At 35.4% G+C, this 21,703-nt stretch overlaps 1 protein-coding gene across 5 annotated transcripts in view; it reads left to right on the plus strand.

Annotated features, from left to right (window-relative positions):
- The window catches only part of AHI1 (Abelson helper integration site 1), a 169,235-nt gene that overhangs the window by 138,275 nt on the left and 9,257 nt on the right, over positions 1–21,703 (plus strand). For all 5 annotated transcript variants that reach the window (XM_023528394.1, XM_023528392.1, XM_011356176.2 and 2 more), the window contains one exon: positions 15,371–15,426. In XM_023528394.1, coding sequence (XP_023384162.1) covers positions 15,371–15,426 — 56 coding nt within the window. The remainder of the gene's footprint in view (positions 1–15,370; positions 15,427–21,703) is intronic.

Below are 21,703 nucleotides of genomic sequence, written 5' to 3' on the forward strand. Positions count from 1 at the left end.
TATTTAGAAGTTAAGTATTTGAGGTTATGATAAATTCACAAAGTTGTATATAAGAGCCGAAATGAAGTTGAAGGATGTATTATTAGAATTGAGCCGGCCAAGGAACTAGGACTGGATGTCGGACAAGATGTTCTCTTGAGCATTAAAATTCCAGGATGATTGCAAGAGCTGGGGTAAAGGGAACACTGAACCAAGTGGTGAAGTCCTTAATTCTTGTGGTAGAGCAGATATTTCAACTTTGTCTTCACATTGAAATCACCTAAGAAATTTAAAAAATAAATACTGATGCTTGTCCCCACACCCACAAATTGATTTAACTGGTCTGGAGTGGAACCTCAGTGTCGGTAAGTTTCAGAAGCTTTCTGGGTTAATTTACTGTGCAGCCAACATTGAGAACTATCCCATTGGAATGACCACAATGTCTGAAGGTAACAGCTGCAAAGATAGAGAGTCTCATAGCCAGGTGTGAAGGCACCCAAGGGGGACAGCTTTGAAAGTATAATAGCCTAATATCAGCAAAAGAGAGCTAAGGGGCCAGTGTTAACTCCAAGCCCCATGGTCATGGTTGGATTATATGAGAATGGACAGTCTGTACTGCAAAGAACTGAAAGAAAAATGGTTTCCTGGTAAAATCCAGTTTCGCATACAGCAAAGATATAGAATGATAGTTGCCTATGACAGCCTGGCAACTACAATGGATACAATTGAAAGGATTGGCAAGGAATTTGATTATTATAAATGCTACATGTGTAATATTATCCACTGTTTGGAATTCACCAGATTTAAGAATTTAGATTCTAATGTAAATTTACAACCTAAAGATATTTAGTGCAATGAATGTATTTATAACACTGGCGTAGGGAGTCATTGCGACAGCTAACAGTATTTGTAGTCTACGCCAAGAATTGTGTGAGATGCTATGAAAGACACAGTCTTTACTTGTAGGGACCTAATGGTGTCCCTGATGTTGTGTCATGCTGACCTTTGAAATTGGGGTTACATAACTCCCGCCTCTGTGTGTTTCTGTCCAATAGCCTTGAACTAATTCTGCTTCTGCCAGAGGAGATATAAAGAACTCTGTGGGTGTCTGTGAAGTTGGCATTGCCCCTTCCCCCTCCCGATGCACCTGTGTTGCTGTGAATCGAGGCCTACTTCCAGGGCTCTCTAGTTCTCACTGCCTGTACCGCTCCTCTACTTAAAAGACCATATAATAGCCTTAATTTAACTCTAGTTACTCGTTTGATTTATTGTGCCTTTTCCTCTCACAGACTGATCTTCATGCTTAAAATACACTTTCATATTCATATCACAGTAGGCCAGTTCTCCAATATCTAACTTGACCTTTCAAGCTGAAATCCCACTGCTGCCCAGACCCTAATTTTAATAGATCTCAAGGAACTTGCAAACATGCAAGTAAAACATTTGAAAAATATAAAATAGGTAAAGCAAGGAAGTTGCCAAGGATAAGAATCCATTTGGGCAAGAGAATAGAAAGGTTCTCATGGAGGAGATGGAACGCAAATTGGGCTTTAAAGTTTAAGATGCATAGATTTCTTTTGAAGAATATGATTTTATCTACCGTATCCAAATCCATGTGTTAGAATAGACTCCTACATATATTTTTCCTCAGGAATGTACCACATGTATAGTTAGACCATGTTTTACTTCTCTGTGGGAGAAAGTATGAAGAATGTTCCACACTTATTAAAAAGAAGTTCCTGAGAAACAGTAATGCTGCCCCAGGTAATCAGAATGCCTCAGGTACACTCTGAGTCACGACACAAACGACCAGCCCTTGAGAAACGTGCAACTGGGCTTCATGAGCACCTGGCAGAGTTGCATTTCTTCAGGTTAGTTCCTTTATCAGAAAACATATGGTTTGATTTTATCAAAATCCTGCTTATAAACCTACCACAAATTCTATTAGATGTTTAATTTTGTATACAAGTTTTATTTGTATAGTCATGTGTAAGATATGTTTTTAAAAAACATGAAAAGTTGTCTCTGATAAGTGACTAGAAGAGGAGGATTTTAAGTTCATGGAATTATAGATTTGGTGACAGAAGGAACCTTAGAGATTCCAGTTAATTCCTTCATTTTATAGATGAGGAAATCAAGATCCAGAAAATTAAAAGAGTTTCAGAATGACACTCCTAATTAGGAGCTCCACTTAGTGACTGACAGACAGCTGTTACCTGCACAGCTGGCCACATTTTGTGTCACAGCGGTTTTTTACATCCCTATTCTGTTTGTTTTGTTGTACCCCACCCTATTCATGTGGCAGTCTTTAGAATTATATTCTCTGTACTTTTTAAGGAAAAAAAGGAAAGAAACCCCCTCAATGGTTTTCTTTCTTTCTAAATTATTTCTATTCAAACTATAGAATAAGAAGTAAAATTATACCTTTTAATAGCTTGGCAGCTGCTAAATCTTCTTAAGTTCTTCCAAGTGGAACACACCTGTTTCTGTTGCAAAATGTGCCAGGTCCCTTCCAATATTTCATCTGGTTCATTGAAATGTTAGTGGGTGATGGCAGCATTTGCTCTTCCACTGCAGGAGGAGGAGACAGGCTTTTCTTGGTGATTCTCTACAGTGGGTCAGAGGGTCTGCAAACAAATCAGTAATTAGCTATGCTACAGGAGAATGAGAGTAGGAGACTGTTTTCCTCGAGATCATTGAAGAACATTGTTTATAAATGGTGTGCTATAAATTTATATCTATTAGGGAAAAGAATATCTGTACTAATAGGGAGGAAAGAAACTCAGAAGCTTTAAAAAAAAAAGTAGTGCCAACAACCTTGGTTTATTTGTGTTCATATCTTGGACCTTTTTTTTAAAAAAAACTTTATTTTTGCTACCCTATGCATTAATCTATATCATTTATTTGGGGACGAAAGTTGTTAAAACTCTTTTTTAAAAATTTTTTAATTATTTTAGATTGTTTTATTAAAGTAGTATATACTCATAGTTTAAACAGATTCAACCAATAAAGAATAGTGTAAGTGAAAAATAAAATGCCATCCTACTAATTTCATGTTCACTCTAACTTGCATTTCCTATTAAAAATATTCTCTGCATATATAAATATACATGTCTTTATTTTTGTCTAGTCTTTGTTTTGATGAAACTAGGATTATACTTAATATTCTGATGTTTTTCTTTCACAATACATCTTGGACATCTTATTAGCATAAACAATTCTGTTTTTGTAACAGTTTTAAGTTACTAAAATGACCAATTTTTTTTTTTTTTAATTTCTGAGAATGCTTGGTTTCCTTTTTTTTATTAAAAAAAAAAAAAAACCAAAGTGGAAATTACCCTCTACCTTCTATAAATGTTTAACATTGAAAATAATTAACTCTTGTCATATGAAGAAATGAGTATGTTTATTTTTTAAATGCCAGATATAATAATTATACACAGGAATGTTAGATTATATCTGTGAATGTGGAGAAATTACTGTGATGTTTTTGCTTATGTCTTTTGCTAAAAACTCATCAAATGAAGAATAGTTATTAGTTTTGCTATTCTAAGGCAATTATAAAAATATCCACATAGCTCATTTCTTCACATGACAAGGGTTAATTATTTTCAGTTTTTTACTTAGCATGTAGAGCCAGTGATAGCAGGCTGGGTTCATTCAAAAGAGGGCTGGCTCCCAAACCAGAGTGCAGACTCAAGTTATATTCAGGAACAGCTGCTTTCTTGTCTAGTCCAAAACAAGAACAGAGAACCCCAAAGCATCAAATAACTCCATGGTAGTTCCTCTTCCAGCCAAACACAAATGCACACCAAATTTTACATTGGTAATGCTGTCAGCTTCCCAGAAAAACACTAGGCAATAAATAAGTCCCCCTTGTGTACCCATGTCTGTCTTATTCTATAAAATACCTAATTTTCATTTACCTTCTTCATCCCAAAAGTAGACAGTCCATAAAACCTGCATTAATTGTGCCATGTATCACTATTTTAAAAAATTACTTCATGTAGAGAAAAATGTTTTTCCATTTACTGGTCCTTGTACCAGGGGTTCATCTGACTTATTCTTAACTATAGAAATAATATGATTTTACTACTATGTTAAGCCCAACAACACATTTATAAGGGATAGTGGTTATTTTGGGTATGGCAAAGCAGATTTTTCAAATACCTAGAAGTTAGCTAATATACACTAAGCCATTGAAAATACAATCATAATTATTATTTTACTTTACTTTATAAGTTTACTTCCTTTAGCTGAAGAGAACAAAATCAAAATCTTATAAATAAAACTTTAGTACTTATTTGTGTCCCATGAAGAGTATCAGTGTAGGCAATACTTATATATATGTTTTCCCCCATAATTTGTTTCAATAACTTATAAGTATTTTGAGGAAAAAAATATTAATTTCAAAAAATGTCATTTACACTTAAAAAATATCTGTGTCTCACAAAGAAAGTGATGTGACAGCAAAGCCAGCGTAAGTCACCTCACACCCACAGATTTCACCCCCCGGCAATAAAGACTGACTGTTGTACACAGAGGAACTTTAGAAGCCTCCAGAATCTCTCACCCTGAAAGGAACTCATGAGGTCTGGACTTTTCTTAAGGGTCTGGTGACCAGTTCTGCTACTTGTTCCCCTTTTACACCTTTGCCTCAGCCATCATATGTGACATATGTACCTCGGCCTCTGCTTTGTATCTTCCCCCCAGCAGCTAAGTTCCTTGCTACTTTGAGCAATTCACCTCCGTGTTTCCAGGACCCTCTTACCCTCAAAAAGTGAGACCCCCACAGACTGCCTGTCTTCTCTGTTTATCTAACCTGAGGGCAAGACCTAGATAACTGCTAGTAGTTCTGAAATAAATAAGCTGTGAGAGAATCCCTCTGTATGTAGCCTCTACCGCAAAACTAGATTTGGGGAATGCGTCATTTCCTCAATGTCTTCCTAACTCACGCTACTTAAAATTTACACAAAATAACATGAGTGAGATCGTTTTCCATTTTTAGCAACCCACTAATTGTTCAGCTGATTTGAGTCTCTGAGCCCAGGCTCTATCACATCTGATTTTTTTATACAAATCTTGCATGAAAATTCAGTTTAGAGAATAATATAAACTCTCAAAGAGTTCATAGTTGTTCCAATAAACCGTGGATAAGTATTCATAGGACATTCCTTCATGACTCTGAGAAGGCAAGTATAAATTTTAATCTTTGAATAAAGAGTATACATGAAAGTATAAAGTAAGTGTTGTACTGGGTCAAACCAGTGTCCTCCTTGGCCCAGTAGTACTTTCTCTGACAGTGACTTTAAGCATTGTTTGATAGAATAATATGGTGTTTATGCTTCATGATTATATTTTCAAAGATTAACCTAAATATGGGTAACATCCCTCTAATAATCTATTACAGATCTAAAATGTCAAAGGTGTTATTGGGAGAAGTTCCCTCCCATCATTCCCATTAGTAATGTGTCCTCTAGATAGTGGCAGAATTGATTATCATCAATCACCCTGTGTTCTATCTTGACAATCAGCGTGACTTTTTTTTTGGAAGTTCTCTGATACCCAAACTCTGCTGTCCTCTGTTCTGTCAAGCATGCCAAGGTTTCTCAAGGTTTCTCTCTTTACTGGGGCTAGATAATTCTTTGTTTAGGGGGAATACGTTGACGTTGTAGGACATTTAGCAGCATTCCCATCCCCTCTCTACCCAATGCCGGAAGCACTAACCACCCCCCACTCCAGTTATAATAATCTAAAGTATCTTCCAGACATTGCCAAAATTCCCCTGTGAGTCAAAAGCACCACCCCACCCCCAAGTGAGAACTATTCTACTTTAATAGAAAAATACATAATATATAATACCGTGTGTGGATATATGTGTTTTTCCTTAAATTACAGTTTTTCTTATTCTAAGATTCTGCTAACAAAATTTTGCTTTCATTATTCCATTACTGGCAATTATATGAGTAGTAGTAATGATGTATAGATTACCCTACTTAAAAACAATTTTACATAAAGATGTATCCAGCCAGCTATCTGAGGCTCAACATGATGAGTTTATGTAAAATGTATCTTAATTAAATTTAGATATCTCTCGACTGCCATTTATTTCCTTTGCTTAATGAATCAGGCATTTAGATTGGGCTACAGAGTTTCCAGAATCTCCACTTGGTCAGAGGAATGTCTTTTTCTCCCATATTTTGTAGCATATTGTCTTTCACTGCATTTATCACCGCCTACCTTAGTGCCACATTATTTGTACGTACATTTGTCCTTGCTAAATTATGAGCCTCAGCCTCACTGTGGCCATTTAACATTGTTTGTTGGGAGAGAAATCAAAATCTTTGATGAGAAGGTTTGGTAAAATCAAGATTCAAAACAAGAGAAAGAAACAAGAGGAAGAGATAGTGGGAATCACAGCAATCTGTGCTCATTGGCTACTGAGCTATATTCCCTAAGTCAGCTTCAGACATGCAGATCAAGAACTGGTTCTGAGCTCTCTTACCCCCAAAGATTGCCAGTTTGATAAATTGCATATTAATGGTTCTCAAACTGCTATGCCTCAGAATCACCTTGAGCCATTATATAAAAATTTCCATGCCCACACACCTGTTTTATTGCAGCATTATTTATAATAACCATGAAATGGAAACAGACCTAAGTGTCCATTGACAAATGAATGGGTAAAGATGTGCCATGTGTGTATATGTGCATGTGTGTGTGTGTACATAATGGAATACTACTCAGCCATAAAAGGTGAAATCTTGCCATATGCAACAGCATGGACAGATCTTGAGGGTATTATGCTAAGTGGAATAAATCAGAAGTAAAAAGACAAATACTGCATGATTTCACTTATATATGAAATATATTTTAAAAAAATGATCAATCCAAAAAAAATTTGTAGAGGCAGACAACAAGTCAGTGGTTACCAGAGAGGGAAAAAGGCAGTTGAAGGAGGACGAAACGGGTAAAGGGTTCAGTTGTATGGTGACTTACGTAATGGTATAAATTAAAAATGTTAACTTAAAAAAAAGAAAATGCCCAGACCCTACCCTAAACATGCTAATCTTTGGCAGATCCTCCATTGTATTTCTGAAAACCTCCTTTGTAGGCCTAAGAGTTATGGAATTTTGTTAGAGAATGTTCTTCCAACCTCATTAGAGGAATAATATATCTACTTAAAGCCCCTTGATCTCTAAATACAAACTTCCAATTGACCTGAATATATAGCAGTCTATAAGCCATTACACATAGTTATGTGAAACCAATGGGAATCAACTTTACAGTGGTTGTATTCCCACCAAGCTCTACCTTAGTACTTTACATATACAATATTCTTAATAATGATTATGATTTGATTGAGACAGAGCTGCTCAAAACTTCATAGCTATGTCAAGAATAAGACTAAAGGTAGCAACTAAGAACAGTAACATAGTAATTTGGTGGATGCACAGAAGCCATGCTAAAAAAACATACAGTCGATTCTCATTAAAATGCAGTTATATTCTATAAAATTCACCGTGGACACTGAATCATTGCTTCTAGGGGAAATACAGGGATTAGGTTCCTGTGAATCTGTGGTCACAACATTTTCATCAGTCAATCATAACCTTGTTTTATACATGTTCTGTTTAAAGGCACTTTATTTAATATATCTCGTTGGTTCATTAAAATCAAACTCATACCTTAACAGCACTATTACTTGTGCCTGAGCAGAGCTTAACTAGCACACATATTTTATCTGTAAGGCACATCAGCCTCTTGCACTTAATCACACTAGATAGCACTTCAACTCTATACTTAGGGGTAGTCTTAAACAGCAAAATAGCCAACAAAAAGCACAAAAATACAAAAAATATGGCACTAAATAAACCACAAAAAGGATACTTGTTCACAATATGAGAGCTGAAACAAGGCAGCATTAGAAATATTCCAAAGCATTAGAAGTTTCTAATATTCCTACCTCAACTGGGAATGTGTACATTGAACAGCTCAATTTTTTTTACCACTCTGCCTGTGTATATATTTAAATGACTGTAGAAGCATCGCAAGTATCAATTGGGGGGTTACTAATAAGTTTTAGTAATTATGCAAATTTGCAAGTAGGGAACCCATAAATAATGAAAGTCAGCTGTTATTTTGAAACTTTATTTAAAAGTACACATTGTTGTTTTTTAAAACCTCTAAGTCTTTATAATAAAGAATGAAGAAGGAAAAGTCCAGGCAAAGAGAATTGGGTCAAAAGGAAAAGTGTAACCTACTACCACTCCTAGCATGGCTCATGTGTATAACTTTCCTATTTCTTCCTCTTTGGATAGAAATAAAAGAGCTAAAAGTTCATTGAAGACAGGAAATGCCTTGTTCAAAATTGGATTCCCAGCATGTAGTGCAAAGCAGGTATGAAAAAGTTAAAAACATCTGAATAAACAGATAGGAGCAGTTGTACTGAGGTGCTTCTTACTCTCCCAAGTCAGACCTGATCCCCGTCAGAGATACCAGCAGTGATATAGTTGCACACAGGCAGATGTTCACTAGTGCACAAAGGGTGACAGTGGACTTCATAAAACTGTCAGGTCTCCTTCAGTCTCTTCAGTTTCCTTCCATCATCTCCCATCACAAAAGAGGAAGTGGATGAGCCAAATGCTTCTTTAGTTTGCAGGGGTGACATTCTGATGTTTCCTGCCTTCTTGATTATCTGCAGTCAGTTTTCACTCTCCCCAAATCAAGTCCCTTAGACCACTAGGAAATGAATGCATGGATGCAATTTTTTATCTGATGCCAGATACATACAAAGCACTTGGAGTGCGTGACTTGGCATACTTGTCTTACCAGTCCCCAGGCCTGGGGGTAAATCAGTTGTCCATTTTTCTCACTTCTGCTCTGGAATTTTATCATTGCTAAAGAAAAATCACATAATTGTATTGGTTGTCTGTGTGTCATATTTGTGATCTCAGCCTCAGTGAGGCCCATGGTCTTGATCATCTGTTGTTCTTTTTTCCTGACTGACTCCCTACCACATTCCTGGTCAAAAGAATGTGTCCACCTTCTTCAAGCTCCTAACCTCTTACTCCAAATTGGCTTTGTCTCCATGCTTTCTTGAACATTAATGTCTCCATGCTTTCTTGAACATTAATGTCTCCATGCTTTCTTGAACATTAATGTCTTTCACATTGCCACTCTCTGTATTTCTGTAATTTCACCTTCCTTCTCCAGCTGCTTTCATATCTCAAGGAATAAGTGCCCTTCCTATCTAAGGCTGACCTCTCCACTTGTATTTTGGTCATTTTCTCCTCCCACATTCTTCTAGCCCTCACTGATCCCCATCGGTGATTCCCCATCCTCACTCACTCCTCCAGCCCTTTGACATCTTCATTATTTATCCATTCAACACGTGTATATTGAATGTCTGCTGTTTCCTCAAGCACTATAGTGTGGAATATTGTATGGATGGTATAATGGTGAATTAAACAGAAATAGTCCTTCCAGTTATAGAACTTACAGTCTAATGAATGAAAGTAACTAATTAACGTGTCACAAAACTAAACATATAAGCAATAAAAGTATAGCGAAGGAAACTATGAGGCCATGTGGTGAGAAGTGGTTGGGTTAGTTTTTACACGGGGGCCAGGTGGGCTGGAGGATACATTTCAGGTATTAGAAACCATGTGTGCAAAAGCCCTAAAGTAGCCAGAAATACTCATCATCAAGAAACTGAAAAACCAGCTGGTCACGGGGAAGGGACAAGGGATGAAGCATGGGACAGAGGGAAGGACCAAATCCAGCAGTTTACAGACCACGTAAAGAAATACTCCATACCCCAGTATTCTGGGTCTTTCCCACCATCGTCTCTGCTTTTTCCCTTTCCTTAACTTTTTAACACTGCACTTACCTCTCCGCTTCCTCTCTCATCCTCTGGCTTTACCTGCCACTATAATACAAGCCTTCAACAAAATATATGCTACGTCTTTTTTGTTGTTGTTGTTTTTTATTTTTTCTCTAACATTTTTTTCTGGATGGTCCTTTCTACCCTTATCATTTCAAACATTACTTTGATGTATTCTACATCTGTAACCCTGGCTCCCAGTCTGAATTCCTCAAGTGTATTTCTAACTGCCTACCAGAAATTTTCATGTAGATATCATTCTGGAATCTCTGGTCCAATCTGCCCAAAAATAATTTCAGTTTTAAAACCTGATTTTTCTTCTATACTCCAGTATGTTAATGGAACCATCATCTACCTTCACCTTCAAAGAGTTCTCTCTTGAAAAAGCAGACAGATGGTCAAACATCAGGGAGGTTTACAGCATAGTAGTAAAAGTGTTTTGATAGAGTTTTACATCTAATGTTAGGAGAGAAAATAGATACATGGCCCCTGACCTAAGCTTAATGAGGTCAGCAAAGGCTTTCCAGAACAATTGATTTCTAAATTGAGTATTATGGGAGAAAGGGCATTCCAGGCACATTGGGCAGATATCTACTATAAGGCATGGTACGCTGGGGCCACCACAAATATTTCATCATGGATGCAAAGTTAAAAAACAGCTTTACATAAGTTATATAAATATCTGATCACTATGTTGTACACCTGAAACTAATACAGTATGCCAACTGTAGTTGAGAAATAAAAAATTATTATTAAAAAAATGCAAAAAAAAACCCAACAACAAAAAAAACCCAGCTGAATCTGAACAAGTGGACAGGATTAAGAAGGTCTTTGTATGGCATGTTAAAGAGCTGGATTTTATCCTAAAGGTAGTAGAGGGCCAGTGAAGAATTTAAAGCATGGACGATGACATCAGTTTGATTGGTTGTTCCAAAAGCTCATTCTAGAAGTTCCAAGAAGACTGGACAAAAGCAGAACTGGGGGGAGTATGACTGGGAAGGGTTGTTGCAGTAATCCGAGCCAAACATAATGAGAAACTAGGATTGGATGACTAAATTCATAAGAAGGAAAAGGTGAAAAATAGGTTTCTAATTTGAACACCTGTATATAAGAATATAAGAAGAACTTCAGTTTTGCAATGTGAAGTTTTCAGCATTTATACAGCAGCCAGTTTCAGATATCTTAAAGGCATCTATGGGACTCTGGAGAGATTTGAAAACTCAGACTTGCAAGGTAGTTTTAATGAAAATTTTTGGATCCCAGTGTGTTTTCAGAAAAACTGCTATGTTTATAAGGTAAAAACTAATGATTGCCAGATTATTATAGAGAAAACTTGAGATCTGAGTTTAGTTTTAGAAGTTTAAATTTGGAAGTCATTGGCATAAATGTGCTGGTTGGATCCATGGAAATAGAGGAGTATAAAGAATGAAAAGGACAAAGAGGAGAAAACAGTAAGGGAGGCCAGGCTTTTTAGAGTGAACTGGGAGGGAAGAGCTTGGGCAGGGTGTTGCTATGAAACAGCCCCTTGGCCCCCACCTGCAGCAAGCAGTCTCTCTTCTATTCTCCAGTCTTCAATGTACCTTTTACCTGCATACTGGAGATTCCTTTCTAAAATAGAAATCAAGTCATGTGACTTACCAGCTCAGAAATCTTAGCTGGCTCTACCTTTGTCCATGAAGTCTAAGTCTTCTAAGTTTTTCTAGGTGCCACCTGGCAAAGATTGAATAAAAGTCTTCAGCTACTTTTCCTCATCAAAACACCCTTCTGAGTACGCTGCCCTACAGACACAGCGCCCAAACCATTACTCAGCCTATTTTCTCTAAAAGTATAGTTTTTGATGCTTCTCCAGTTATCAGAATCTCAATTTATCCCTTAAGATCTAACTAAATGTTCCCTCTTCTGTAAAGCCTTCTCAGAAGCCTCCAGTTACAATTCAAGGCTTCGGTTCTTTTTTTTACCACACATTTCCTTTTTACCTTTATCATAGCATGTGTCTCCGTCTGCCTTGACAGTTGTATGCATGCCTTTCTCCATTAGATGGTAAGCTCTTTGAGCCTACTCAGCTCTGTATCCCCAGGGCATCTAGCAAGTGTCCCGCTTGTAGAGTGGTGTTCCATAACACCACGACTTGTTGTTGTTTAACTGGCACAATTAGTATCCAACAGCACAAATCATGAATCACAATGAAGGTCTTCACTTTTTAATATATTTCTTGAAACTGCATCTTTGTGCAGAGGAATAAGGAAAAGCATTATGATTGGAGGATTTAGCATCAGTTGCAACTGACATAATAATAAATTCTAAAATCAGAGAATCAACATCAAACATGAATATTTAAAATGGTAAAATAATACAAACAGAATTTTAGCAATAGAGGAAACCTGAAAGAGCTTGTCTAGTCCAGTGATTCGTAAACTCTCCTCTGTAGAGCCCTATTCCTCAGGGTGGGAGAGGGACGCAGGGTTTGCCAGGCCACCAAACTTTGCTTCACCTAGAGTAAGTCTACCGTTACGTGTTTATATAAGGCTTTCGAAAGTAATTGTCCTGAAAAATTGTTTTGCTGTTAAATAGTTTTTGAAAACAGGATTGTAACCTTTAGGCTACTCGTATGACCTTGGTGACTCTGGGCCTCCATTTCCTCATCTGTAAAATGAAAACACTGCCATGATAGTTCCTGCTTTCATTCCGAGCCCCAGCTCTCCATTTTCAAGTGAAAAACAGACCCCCAAGAGAAGTGGCTTAGTTAGGCTACATCAAGAATTAATGACAGAACCAAGACTAGAATTTAACCACCAACCCTGACTGTTGTTTTCTTTTCTCTGTCTCCTTTTTAAAAATTCCTACGAAGTGGGTATAAACAAATTATGGATATTAATTATATGAAAGGCAGATATATCTGGAGTTATATAGCATGTAAAAATAGAGCTATACTGTATCATAAATTTGCCTTATTTAAAGCTGGTATGCTAGCTATAACAATCGTTAATTGAACAATTACCTAATTTTACTTTCATTCTTCAAGTTTATAGAAATATTTGGGTGAGTTATTTGCATGTAACATTTTTCTCTTACAAAGCTACTTATGAGTTTTTTTCCTTCTTGGAAAATATCCATTTAATCGGTAGAAGCACTGTCATTCCACTAATCATTCCTTTCATGTTTAAGTCTCACTGCATCTAAATTTGAAAGCCTCACCAGGAAGTTATGAGGTTTGGGGAAGCAGGAGTCTCTAGATTCTGCTCCTTTCATTCACCTTTGCTTTGCTCTTCTTCCTCTCTTGATTCCCTCCTCTCCAAATCAAGAGTATCTGTGAAGAGAAAGTGAAGTTAGGAAAAGGCTGTCTGAGCGGTATGTGTGGACAGCAGGGAAGGAAGGGCAGTCATGCCGCTCGGCCTGGTTGATGGTGGGTGGTGCTTATGGGCTGATGGCATTATAGCCTTGGGGGCTCTTTTGTTTAAAGGTGAAATAAAACAGCTCCCATAGGAACCTCCTTCTTCCCCCTCCTTCTGTCTCCATGAGTAACTCCCCATATGACTGCTGCTTCTGAGTCCAAGGAATGAGTGAGTAAAGGTCTTCAGAAGTGAAGTATTGGTCCTAATTAAGTGTCCTTTAACAAATAAGTGTTAAAATTTTTTAATGTGTAATTATCTACTAGTTTGGGATTCGTAGGCTTTGAACACAAGTTAAACCACCTTTGCATCATGCACCTTTGGATATGCCAGCTACAGCGATGCAATAATACAGTAGGGAAGATGGTAGGGGCGGTGTTTAACCTACTTAAGATGAACTTTCTGAGGACATCACAGCATCCATTTCACATGAACAGACTATTAAAAGCACTTTTGGTGAGACCTGCACCTGGCAATACGTTATTATTACTCATTTGTCCAGGTCACAGTAATTAAAAGTAATATTGACTTAGTGACATGTAATTCAGTCTGACATCTCTCTCCTCAACCCCTAGAGTAGTTCAAATTCTGATTAGAGCCATTATGTTAATTTTTTTAATCCAGTAGTTTTACAAAAGTTTCATGTATGTAAATATATTTATGGTAAGATGTTTGTCTTGCCATGGGCAAAGTAGTGCTTAGACCATGTAAAGAATAAAGCATCTTACCTTTAATTTCATTGCTATGCTTGGAATTTATTTCATAAGTCTGGAAAAAAAAACCTGAAGAAATTCAGTTACGACTTATGCTTTTTGAGTTAGGTTTTGATGATTTTCTTCTGCTTCTCGCTCTGTTAGGTTGAAGGCAGGTAAACTATTCTGCAATCTGAATTAGTCCTTGAATTTCAGTTTTCCATAATTTTGTACTTTTTACACAAATACATTTTAACTGAGTCAGATCCTCTTTACTGGAATCTATAAATCAAGGTGTCATTGCTTCTTTTGTTCTATGAAATTGGGTCAGTTATTATAACATCCACCTTTTATCACCAAGTCTTCTTGTCCTTTAATTCTTGTTTTTATTATGTACTTGATTTAATGCCACATAGCTAGGAGTAATATCACATAACTATGGCCCAGAACAGCACAATATCCTTTTAAAATCTTTTTGATTGGAAAAGTAACAGTTGCAAAAATATTCATTGTCAAATCTTGCTGAAGAATGATCTTGCAGAAATCTGGTTGTGAAGGAGGAAATTCAGAAAGGCCAAACAAGCTTTAATTCAGATAAGACTAGGAAAGCTACAGTTAATCCAACAAGTTAAGATGGAAAGCGAAGGTTGCGTACTCCTTTTCTTTCATTTTGGTTTTTTTTTTTTGAGTTTTTTATTTAAATAATTAGACATAGTATATCTCTTTCATTTGTCTATTTCAAAACTTTAACATAGGAACAATTTATATTTTTATGTGAATTTTAAATGGGTCCTTTCCACAACTTGTAATTATCTGTAAAAAACATTTGCAGTCTATTTTATGGCAGCATTGGGTTGATTTATAAAGTACTGTCTTATATCAAACACCATTTTTCCACAGTATACTTCCCTTTGGAATTAATGTTCATATTCTACAAGAACCATCTAACACTCAGAGTATTAGCTGGCACGACTAAATGTGCTTATTTGTTTGTTTTTCTCTTGGAGGTGCCATTAATAAAACAGATACTCTGAACAGATTTCATAGAGTTAAAGAGCTTTCAGATTCAAAATTTTATACATAGTTCAGTGAGTATCATTATGAAAATACAGAGTTTACTGAAAAGATTACAAAAGAAAGATACAATGTTGAAAGGTAAATTTAAAACTTGAGTAATATACCATATTGTATTGCTAGATTAATTTAGGCTGATTCAAAACTGACTCTTACCACACACCTGAAAGCTGACTTTATTTATAGCGTACCTAATCCAGAGAACTACTGGTTTGCTTTTGTTAAGAATAGGCATGCATTCTCTCCTCATTCAGCAAGTTGGTGGGTTTTCAGCATGCGAATGTTACCTCTGTTGTCTTCTCTAATTGTTGACTTACCGTTTTTTTTTTTTTTTCTTCTTCTTTCAACAGTCAGTCAATAAGGACAAGTCTCAGGACTTCAAACGGGGCTCAGAATCTATGACACAGTAAGCAACTTTCCTTCCTAAATAATTTTCAGTGATAAATATTTGTGATGTTTTAGTAAGGACAGTTTCTTCATTTCTTTTTTTATAACATCATACTGTAAGTTAAATGTCAGATAATTGATTTATAAAAGAGTTTAGCCAGTTTGAAGAGAATATTTTAATGGTTGGACTTTGAGGGTGTGTATGAAAAAGTTTTAAGAAATAATATTAAAGAAAATAAAAATATCACACTAAATATTTGTTTTCGTGGACCCATTTTATTTATTTGAATGATATTTTGAAATGACATTAACTGAAAACTAGTTTATGTGGTTAAAAAAAATTATGACATACGTATTTTCAGGCATTAAAGGAAAAAAGCTAACATCCAGAACATCGTCATTGTATATTTTTGACAAATGCCTAATATTTGAGCAATTTATTTTGAGATATTTAAAAGATCTCTGGAAAGTTTTTGTATTTTTATTTATTACTTGCTGTATCACTTAATACATAAATAGAAAATCCCACTTTTACCTCAAAAAATTACATCAAAAACATTTCCAAAATATTTCTCCATTTTTATCATTGCAGACCATTTTGTGCCTAATTTGAAGCTCAAACTTCATATTCACACATCACTAACAAACTATCACACGAGTGCAGTGGCCTTGAACAGCTTAGGTATCTATTGTGCCCTCGCATCCCACCTCTGTCACCCCACATACACGTGGGTCATGCTTACACACATGCACAAGAGAGTCCCTGCTGAATTTCCTTCAAGAAAACATTTGTGCAAATTAACCTTGCTGTATGCTTTGATGTTTTGAAGAAGAATTTATCTTCCACTTCAAAAATACTGATTCGGATGATAGTCTACTTTACAAGAATTATCCAATGAAACTATGCATTATTTCACAAGATAATATTTCATTCTACAGATAAAAGACAGAGATGATTTTTATATGGTATTTAAGAGTCACAGAATCATGACATAGAAGATACCTCAGAAATTCTTCCTGTATCTCCTTTGTTTTATAGTCAAGAAAACTAAGTTGAAAGGTCTTGTGCAAATTGCACGGGGCACATTAATGTCAACTCTTGGACCAAGACACTATGTCTCCTGATTCCCAGACTACTGGTTGTGTGTGTGTGTGTGTGTGTGTGTGTGTGTGTGTGTGTGTGTGTGTCTTTTAAACTATATTTAGTGTTGTCAGGCTCCTTGGTGAGATGCCATTTTGCTCTAAGTTTAAAATCTTTCTGAGAGAGAAAATCTATTAATGATTATATAACTGTATACAGCTCTATATTGCCTTTAGAGCACAGTCACGTTATCACATTTGATTCTCTCCATTTGGGAGAGATGCAGACCACTATTCTGACCCCTTTTTTATGGAGAAACACCATCTGAGAGGCTGTGACTTGTCTCAGGTCACCGCAGGTAGTAAGTGGCAGACCCAATACCAGTGCTTTCTCTCTTCTTTGTCAAAAGGTACAAACACACATCCTAGGTCTTTCCATTTTTTGTTTTTGTTGTATCTGCCAGGTACATTTTCAGTTCCCGTCTCCGAATAATTGAAATTTTGCATAATAGTTGATAATACAGTCACTGACTCTGAGGAGTTTATTCTCAAACACAGATCACTCATAATAGATAGATAGATAGATAGATAGATAGATAGATAGATAGATAGATAGATAGATAGATAGATAGATAGGTAGATAGGCAGGCATACAAGAAAGGAGGGAGGGAGAGAGAGAAAGAGAGAGAGTAAGAGAGAGAGGAAAGAGAGAAGGAGGGAGGAAGGGGAGGTGACGGAGGGGAGGAGAGGAAGGAGGAAAGACTGGAACAGTGAGGACAAACTGCATTTCAGACCAACACCTGAACACATTTAATACATTATGGGAACAATGCTCTCGGTGTCCTCGAACGTGTTTTACAAAAAATTTTACCTAATATGGGAATGAAAGGCTCTGTAGTCACTCTGACTACATTGGACAACTGTTTTCAGGTGATTCAGAGCTCCATGCCTACTCTCCAGATTCAAGTTTAAAAAGCCTCACAGACATCCCAGCCAGCTTCTCAAGGCTGTCAGGGCAGCTTGGCTTCCTTTAAATTTTCATCAGAAGTTCGGATATGTCTAAATGCTCAAGTTCATCTAGAGCCTTTCCCTATACTTGTAATTTCTTAGATGTAAAGATGAATCAAGATACATTTCTTATGAATTGAAAATTGGAGGTGAGTGGAAGGTGGAGTTACTATATAGCCCGGTATGTACAAAGAAGTCATCTCTTTATTTCTTTTAATTTACGTGAGTCTATTGCATCCAAGTAATTTTTTTGTTTCTTTTTCAGTCTTTCCATTCAGTTTGTACCATCTGCTCATTAGCTGGTTGACCAAAATATATAAATGAGCCACACAGGAACGCCTCTTAACACTTTCCACTTGAATTTTTTGTCGTATGTATGTTTGTATGTATGTATGTACGTATGTACGTATGTATTTGGAACGTTGATCACTTCTTTTTTTTTTTAGGAATGTCTTTTACTTCTCTGCAAACAGTTTATACACATTTTAGTAAAACTACACTCTCTTTTTAAGATATCAACAAGAAACTTCTAAAGGTTCATTTAACAAAAGCATTTTCTTGAATGTCTTAAACTTTCACCTTTTGTACCTCATAGCTCCTATGATGTTATCATCTGCTGCCCAAGTCAGAGTTTGTGATGAAGCTTCTATAAATGTTATAATCCTTATAAGTAGTATTAATGTTCCCTAGTTACTAATATATTTTTATCATGAGTTTGTTGGGGGTTTTTTAAACAAGGAATTCTTTATTTTATTAAGAACTTTGGTCAGAGAGAAGTTAATTTACGTGGTCATACTAAAGTCCTTTATTTATAAACACTCAAATTTGAACTGAATGAATGAATGAATGAAATCTCTTATTAATATAGTGTTGCCATTAAAGTTAATCCCAAGTACCTATAGCTCCTTCACTATATATTTTTTCATCTTTATAATAATCTTGTTCCAGATTCCTTCAATTTTTTTCTTGTCTTCATAAGGAGGTAGTTTACCTTTTCCCCCTAAAATGCCCTGTTACTTGCAACTTTTTTAAGTTCTTTGTCCACTTTTTAGCCTTTTTCTCACCCCCACCCCATTTCCGAAATCAAAACCATTCATTGTCAGGTGTGTGGCATCAGTATTCTTTATATATTCTAAATATGTTCTTTATCAGATACATGATTTACAAATATTTTCTCCCAGTCTCTGTTTTGCCTTTGTATTCTCTTAATAGCGCTTTCAAAGAGCAAGCTTTTTAAAATTCTGACGAAATCCAGTTTATCAATTTTTTTCTTTTATGAATCATGCTTTAGCATAGTATCTAAGAAACCTTTCTTCAAGGTCACAATGGTTTTTCTCCTATGTTTTCCTGTGGAAGTTTTATAATTCTGGATTTTATATTTAAGTCTATGATCTGTTTTGTGTTAATTTTGTATATGGTGTGATTTGGATCAGAGGGGTTTGTTCTGTTTTATTATTTTTTTTGCATTTTGATATGTAGTTGTTACAGCACCATTTGTTGAAAAACAATTCTGCTTCAGCTGAATGGCCTTTTGCACCTTTGTTGACAATGAGTTGTCAGTATGTGCGTGAGTCTCTTTCTGCATTCTCTGTTCTGACCTGTTGATCTGCTTCTCTGTCTTCATGTCAGTGACACACTGTCCTGATTACTGTAGTTTCATAATATGTCTTGGAATCAAGTATTATTGTTCCTCCAACTTTGTCCTTTTTTAAAGTTGGTTTAGCCATTCAAGATCATTTTTATGTCTGCATGAATTTTAGAGTGAGCTTGTCGACTTCTACAACAAAGCCTGCTGGAATTCCAGTTGGCATTGCCTGGAATCCACAGATGAGTTTTGGGGAGAATTAACATGCTAACAATATTCAGTCATTTGACTGAAAATATTTATCATATATTTAACATGGTATATTTCTCCATTTATTTAAGTCTTCTTTAATGTCTCTCAATATTGTTTTTAGTTTACAGTGTATAACTCTTGTACATACTTGGCTGATTTACTCCTGCATATTTCATACATAAATGGCATCGTTTTTCAATTTCAATTTACAATTGTTTATTGCTAATTTATAGAAATACTACAAATAGTTGTATGTTGATGTATCATGCCACTTTTCTAAACTTTCTTATTAGTTTTTAATACCTTTTTAGTAGATTTCACTGAATTTTCTACATATATGTAGTCATGCAAATAAAAAGCAGTTTAATTTCTTCCTTCCCAATCTGGATACCTTTTATGCTTTTTCTTTCTTTGCCTTTGTTGCACTGGCTAGAACTTCCAGTACAGTGTCAAATAGAAATGATGAAAATAGACATTATCTTCTTTCTGATCCTATGGAAAATGAGTGGGAAATCATTGTCCTTTTTTCACTATAATTATGAAATTGTCATAGGTTTTTTTTTAATATATAAATGCCCCCTTTTAAGTAGTTTCCTTTGTTTTCTAGTTTGCTGAGAGTTTCTATCAGTAATGTGTGTTGAATTTTTGTCATATGCTTTTTCTGCATCTATTAAAATAATCCTATGGGTTTTGTTTTTTAATTTGTTAATATAGTAAGTTACATTGACTTTTCAAATGTTAAACCAACCTTTCACTCTTAAGATAAACTCCACTTATCCTTTTTATAAACTGGTTTATAAAATCTTATTTAAAATTTTTTGTATTTTATTCATGAAGAAGAAGGGTCTATAGTTTTCTTGTAATGTCTTAGTCTGATTTTGGTATCTGGGAAAACTAGCCTCATGGAATGATTTGGGGAGACTTCTTATCCCTTTAGTTTTCTGGATTGTATTTTGCAGCTGTGTATTACACACTCAAAAATATTTAGGATTGTTATGTCCTTTTGAAAGAAACTCTGACACCCTTATCACTAAATGGCTTTGTTTATTTCTGATAATATTCTTACACAGTCTACTTTAATATTAATAAAGTCACTACAGCTTCCTTATAATAGAGTTAGAATGGCATATGTTTTTTCATACTTTAAATATGAGAACAAAAATAGGTAAAACTTAAAGTGTGTTTCTCGTAAGCAACATACAGTTGAATTCATGCTTTTTTAAAAAATCCAATATGACTGTCCTTTTATATAGGGTAATTAGACATTTTCATTTAATATGATTATATGGTTGAGTTTTAGTCTATCATATTGCTTTTTGTTTTCTATTTATCTCAATTTTTTATTTTTGTCTTTTTCTGCTTTAGGCATAGTATTTTTATCCATTTTATCTTTTCATTTTATCTTGTTCGTTAGCTTATTATCTACAATTCTTTTGCTGTTTCATCGATTTCTTTAGAATTTATAATATAAATTCTTATCATACAGTATATCCTCAAGAGCTTTAAAATAGTATACTTCAATTTATTCTCTCCGAACCATCATGCTTCTATAATCATATATTTTATTTTTATATATAAGCCCCTCACTGCATTATTCTTTTTGCTTAAACTCATCTTTTGAAGCCATGGAAAACATGAAAATCTTACATATTTGCCCATTTCTTTACCATTTCCACTGTTTTTCATTCCTTTGTCTAGATCTGTATTTCCATCTATGGTTTTCCTTCTGCATGGAAGGAAAAAATGTTAAAGGAACCGCCTTTAACATTTTTTTTGTAGCGTTAGCTAGCTGAAAGTGAATACCTTCACTTTTTGCTTGTCTGAAAAGGTCTATTTCAACTTCATCTTTGAAAGCAGTTTCACTTGGTATGCAATTCTGTGTTGAAAGATTTGCATTTTTTTTCTGGTACTTTAAAGATGTTGCTGCACTGTCTTCTCACTTGCATATTTTTCCAACAAGAAATAGGCTGTTATGCTTATCCATGTTCCTGTGTGCATAATGTGTTTTTCCCCACTTTGGCTACTTTTAAGATTTCTCTTTATCACTGATTTTGAACAATTTGATTATAATGTACCTTGTTAGAATTTTTTTCGTGTTTCTTGTGCTGGGGGTTGATTGAGCCCAGATATGTAGGTGGATAGTTTTCATCAAATTTGGAACGTTGTGGGCCACTTTTTCTTCTGCTTTTTTTCTGTACCCCATTGTTTCTCTCCTCTTCTTTAAAGATTCCAATTATATGTATATTAGGTCATGTTAAGATGTCCCACAGCTCATTGATGCTTTATTTTTTTTAATTCTGTTTTTTTCTGTGTATCTCATTTTGGATAATTTGTATTACTTTGTCTTCCAAGTTGTCTAATCTTTTCTCTG

Source organism: Pteropus vampyrus, unplaced genomic scaffold (assembly GCF_000151845.1).
Source record: "Pteropus vampyrus isolate Shadow unplaced genomic scaffold, Pvam_2.0 Scaffold24, whole genome shotgun sequence".
Lineage (NCBI taxonomy): Eukaryota > Metazoa > Chordata > Mammalia > Chiroptera > Pteropodidae > Pteropus > Pteropus vampyrus.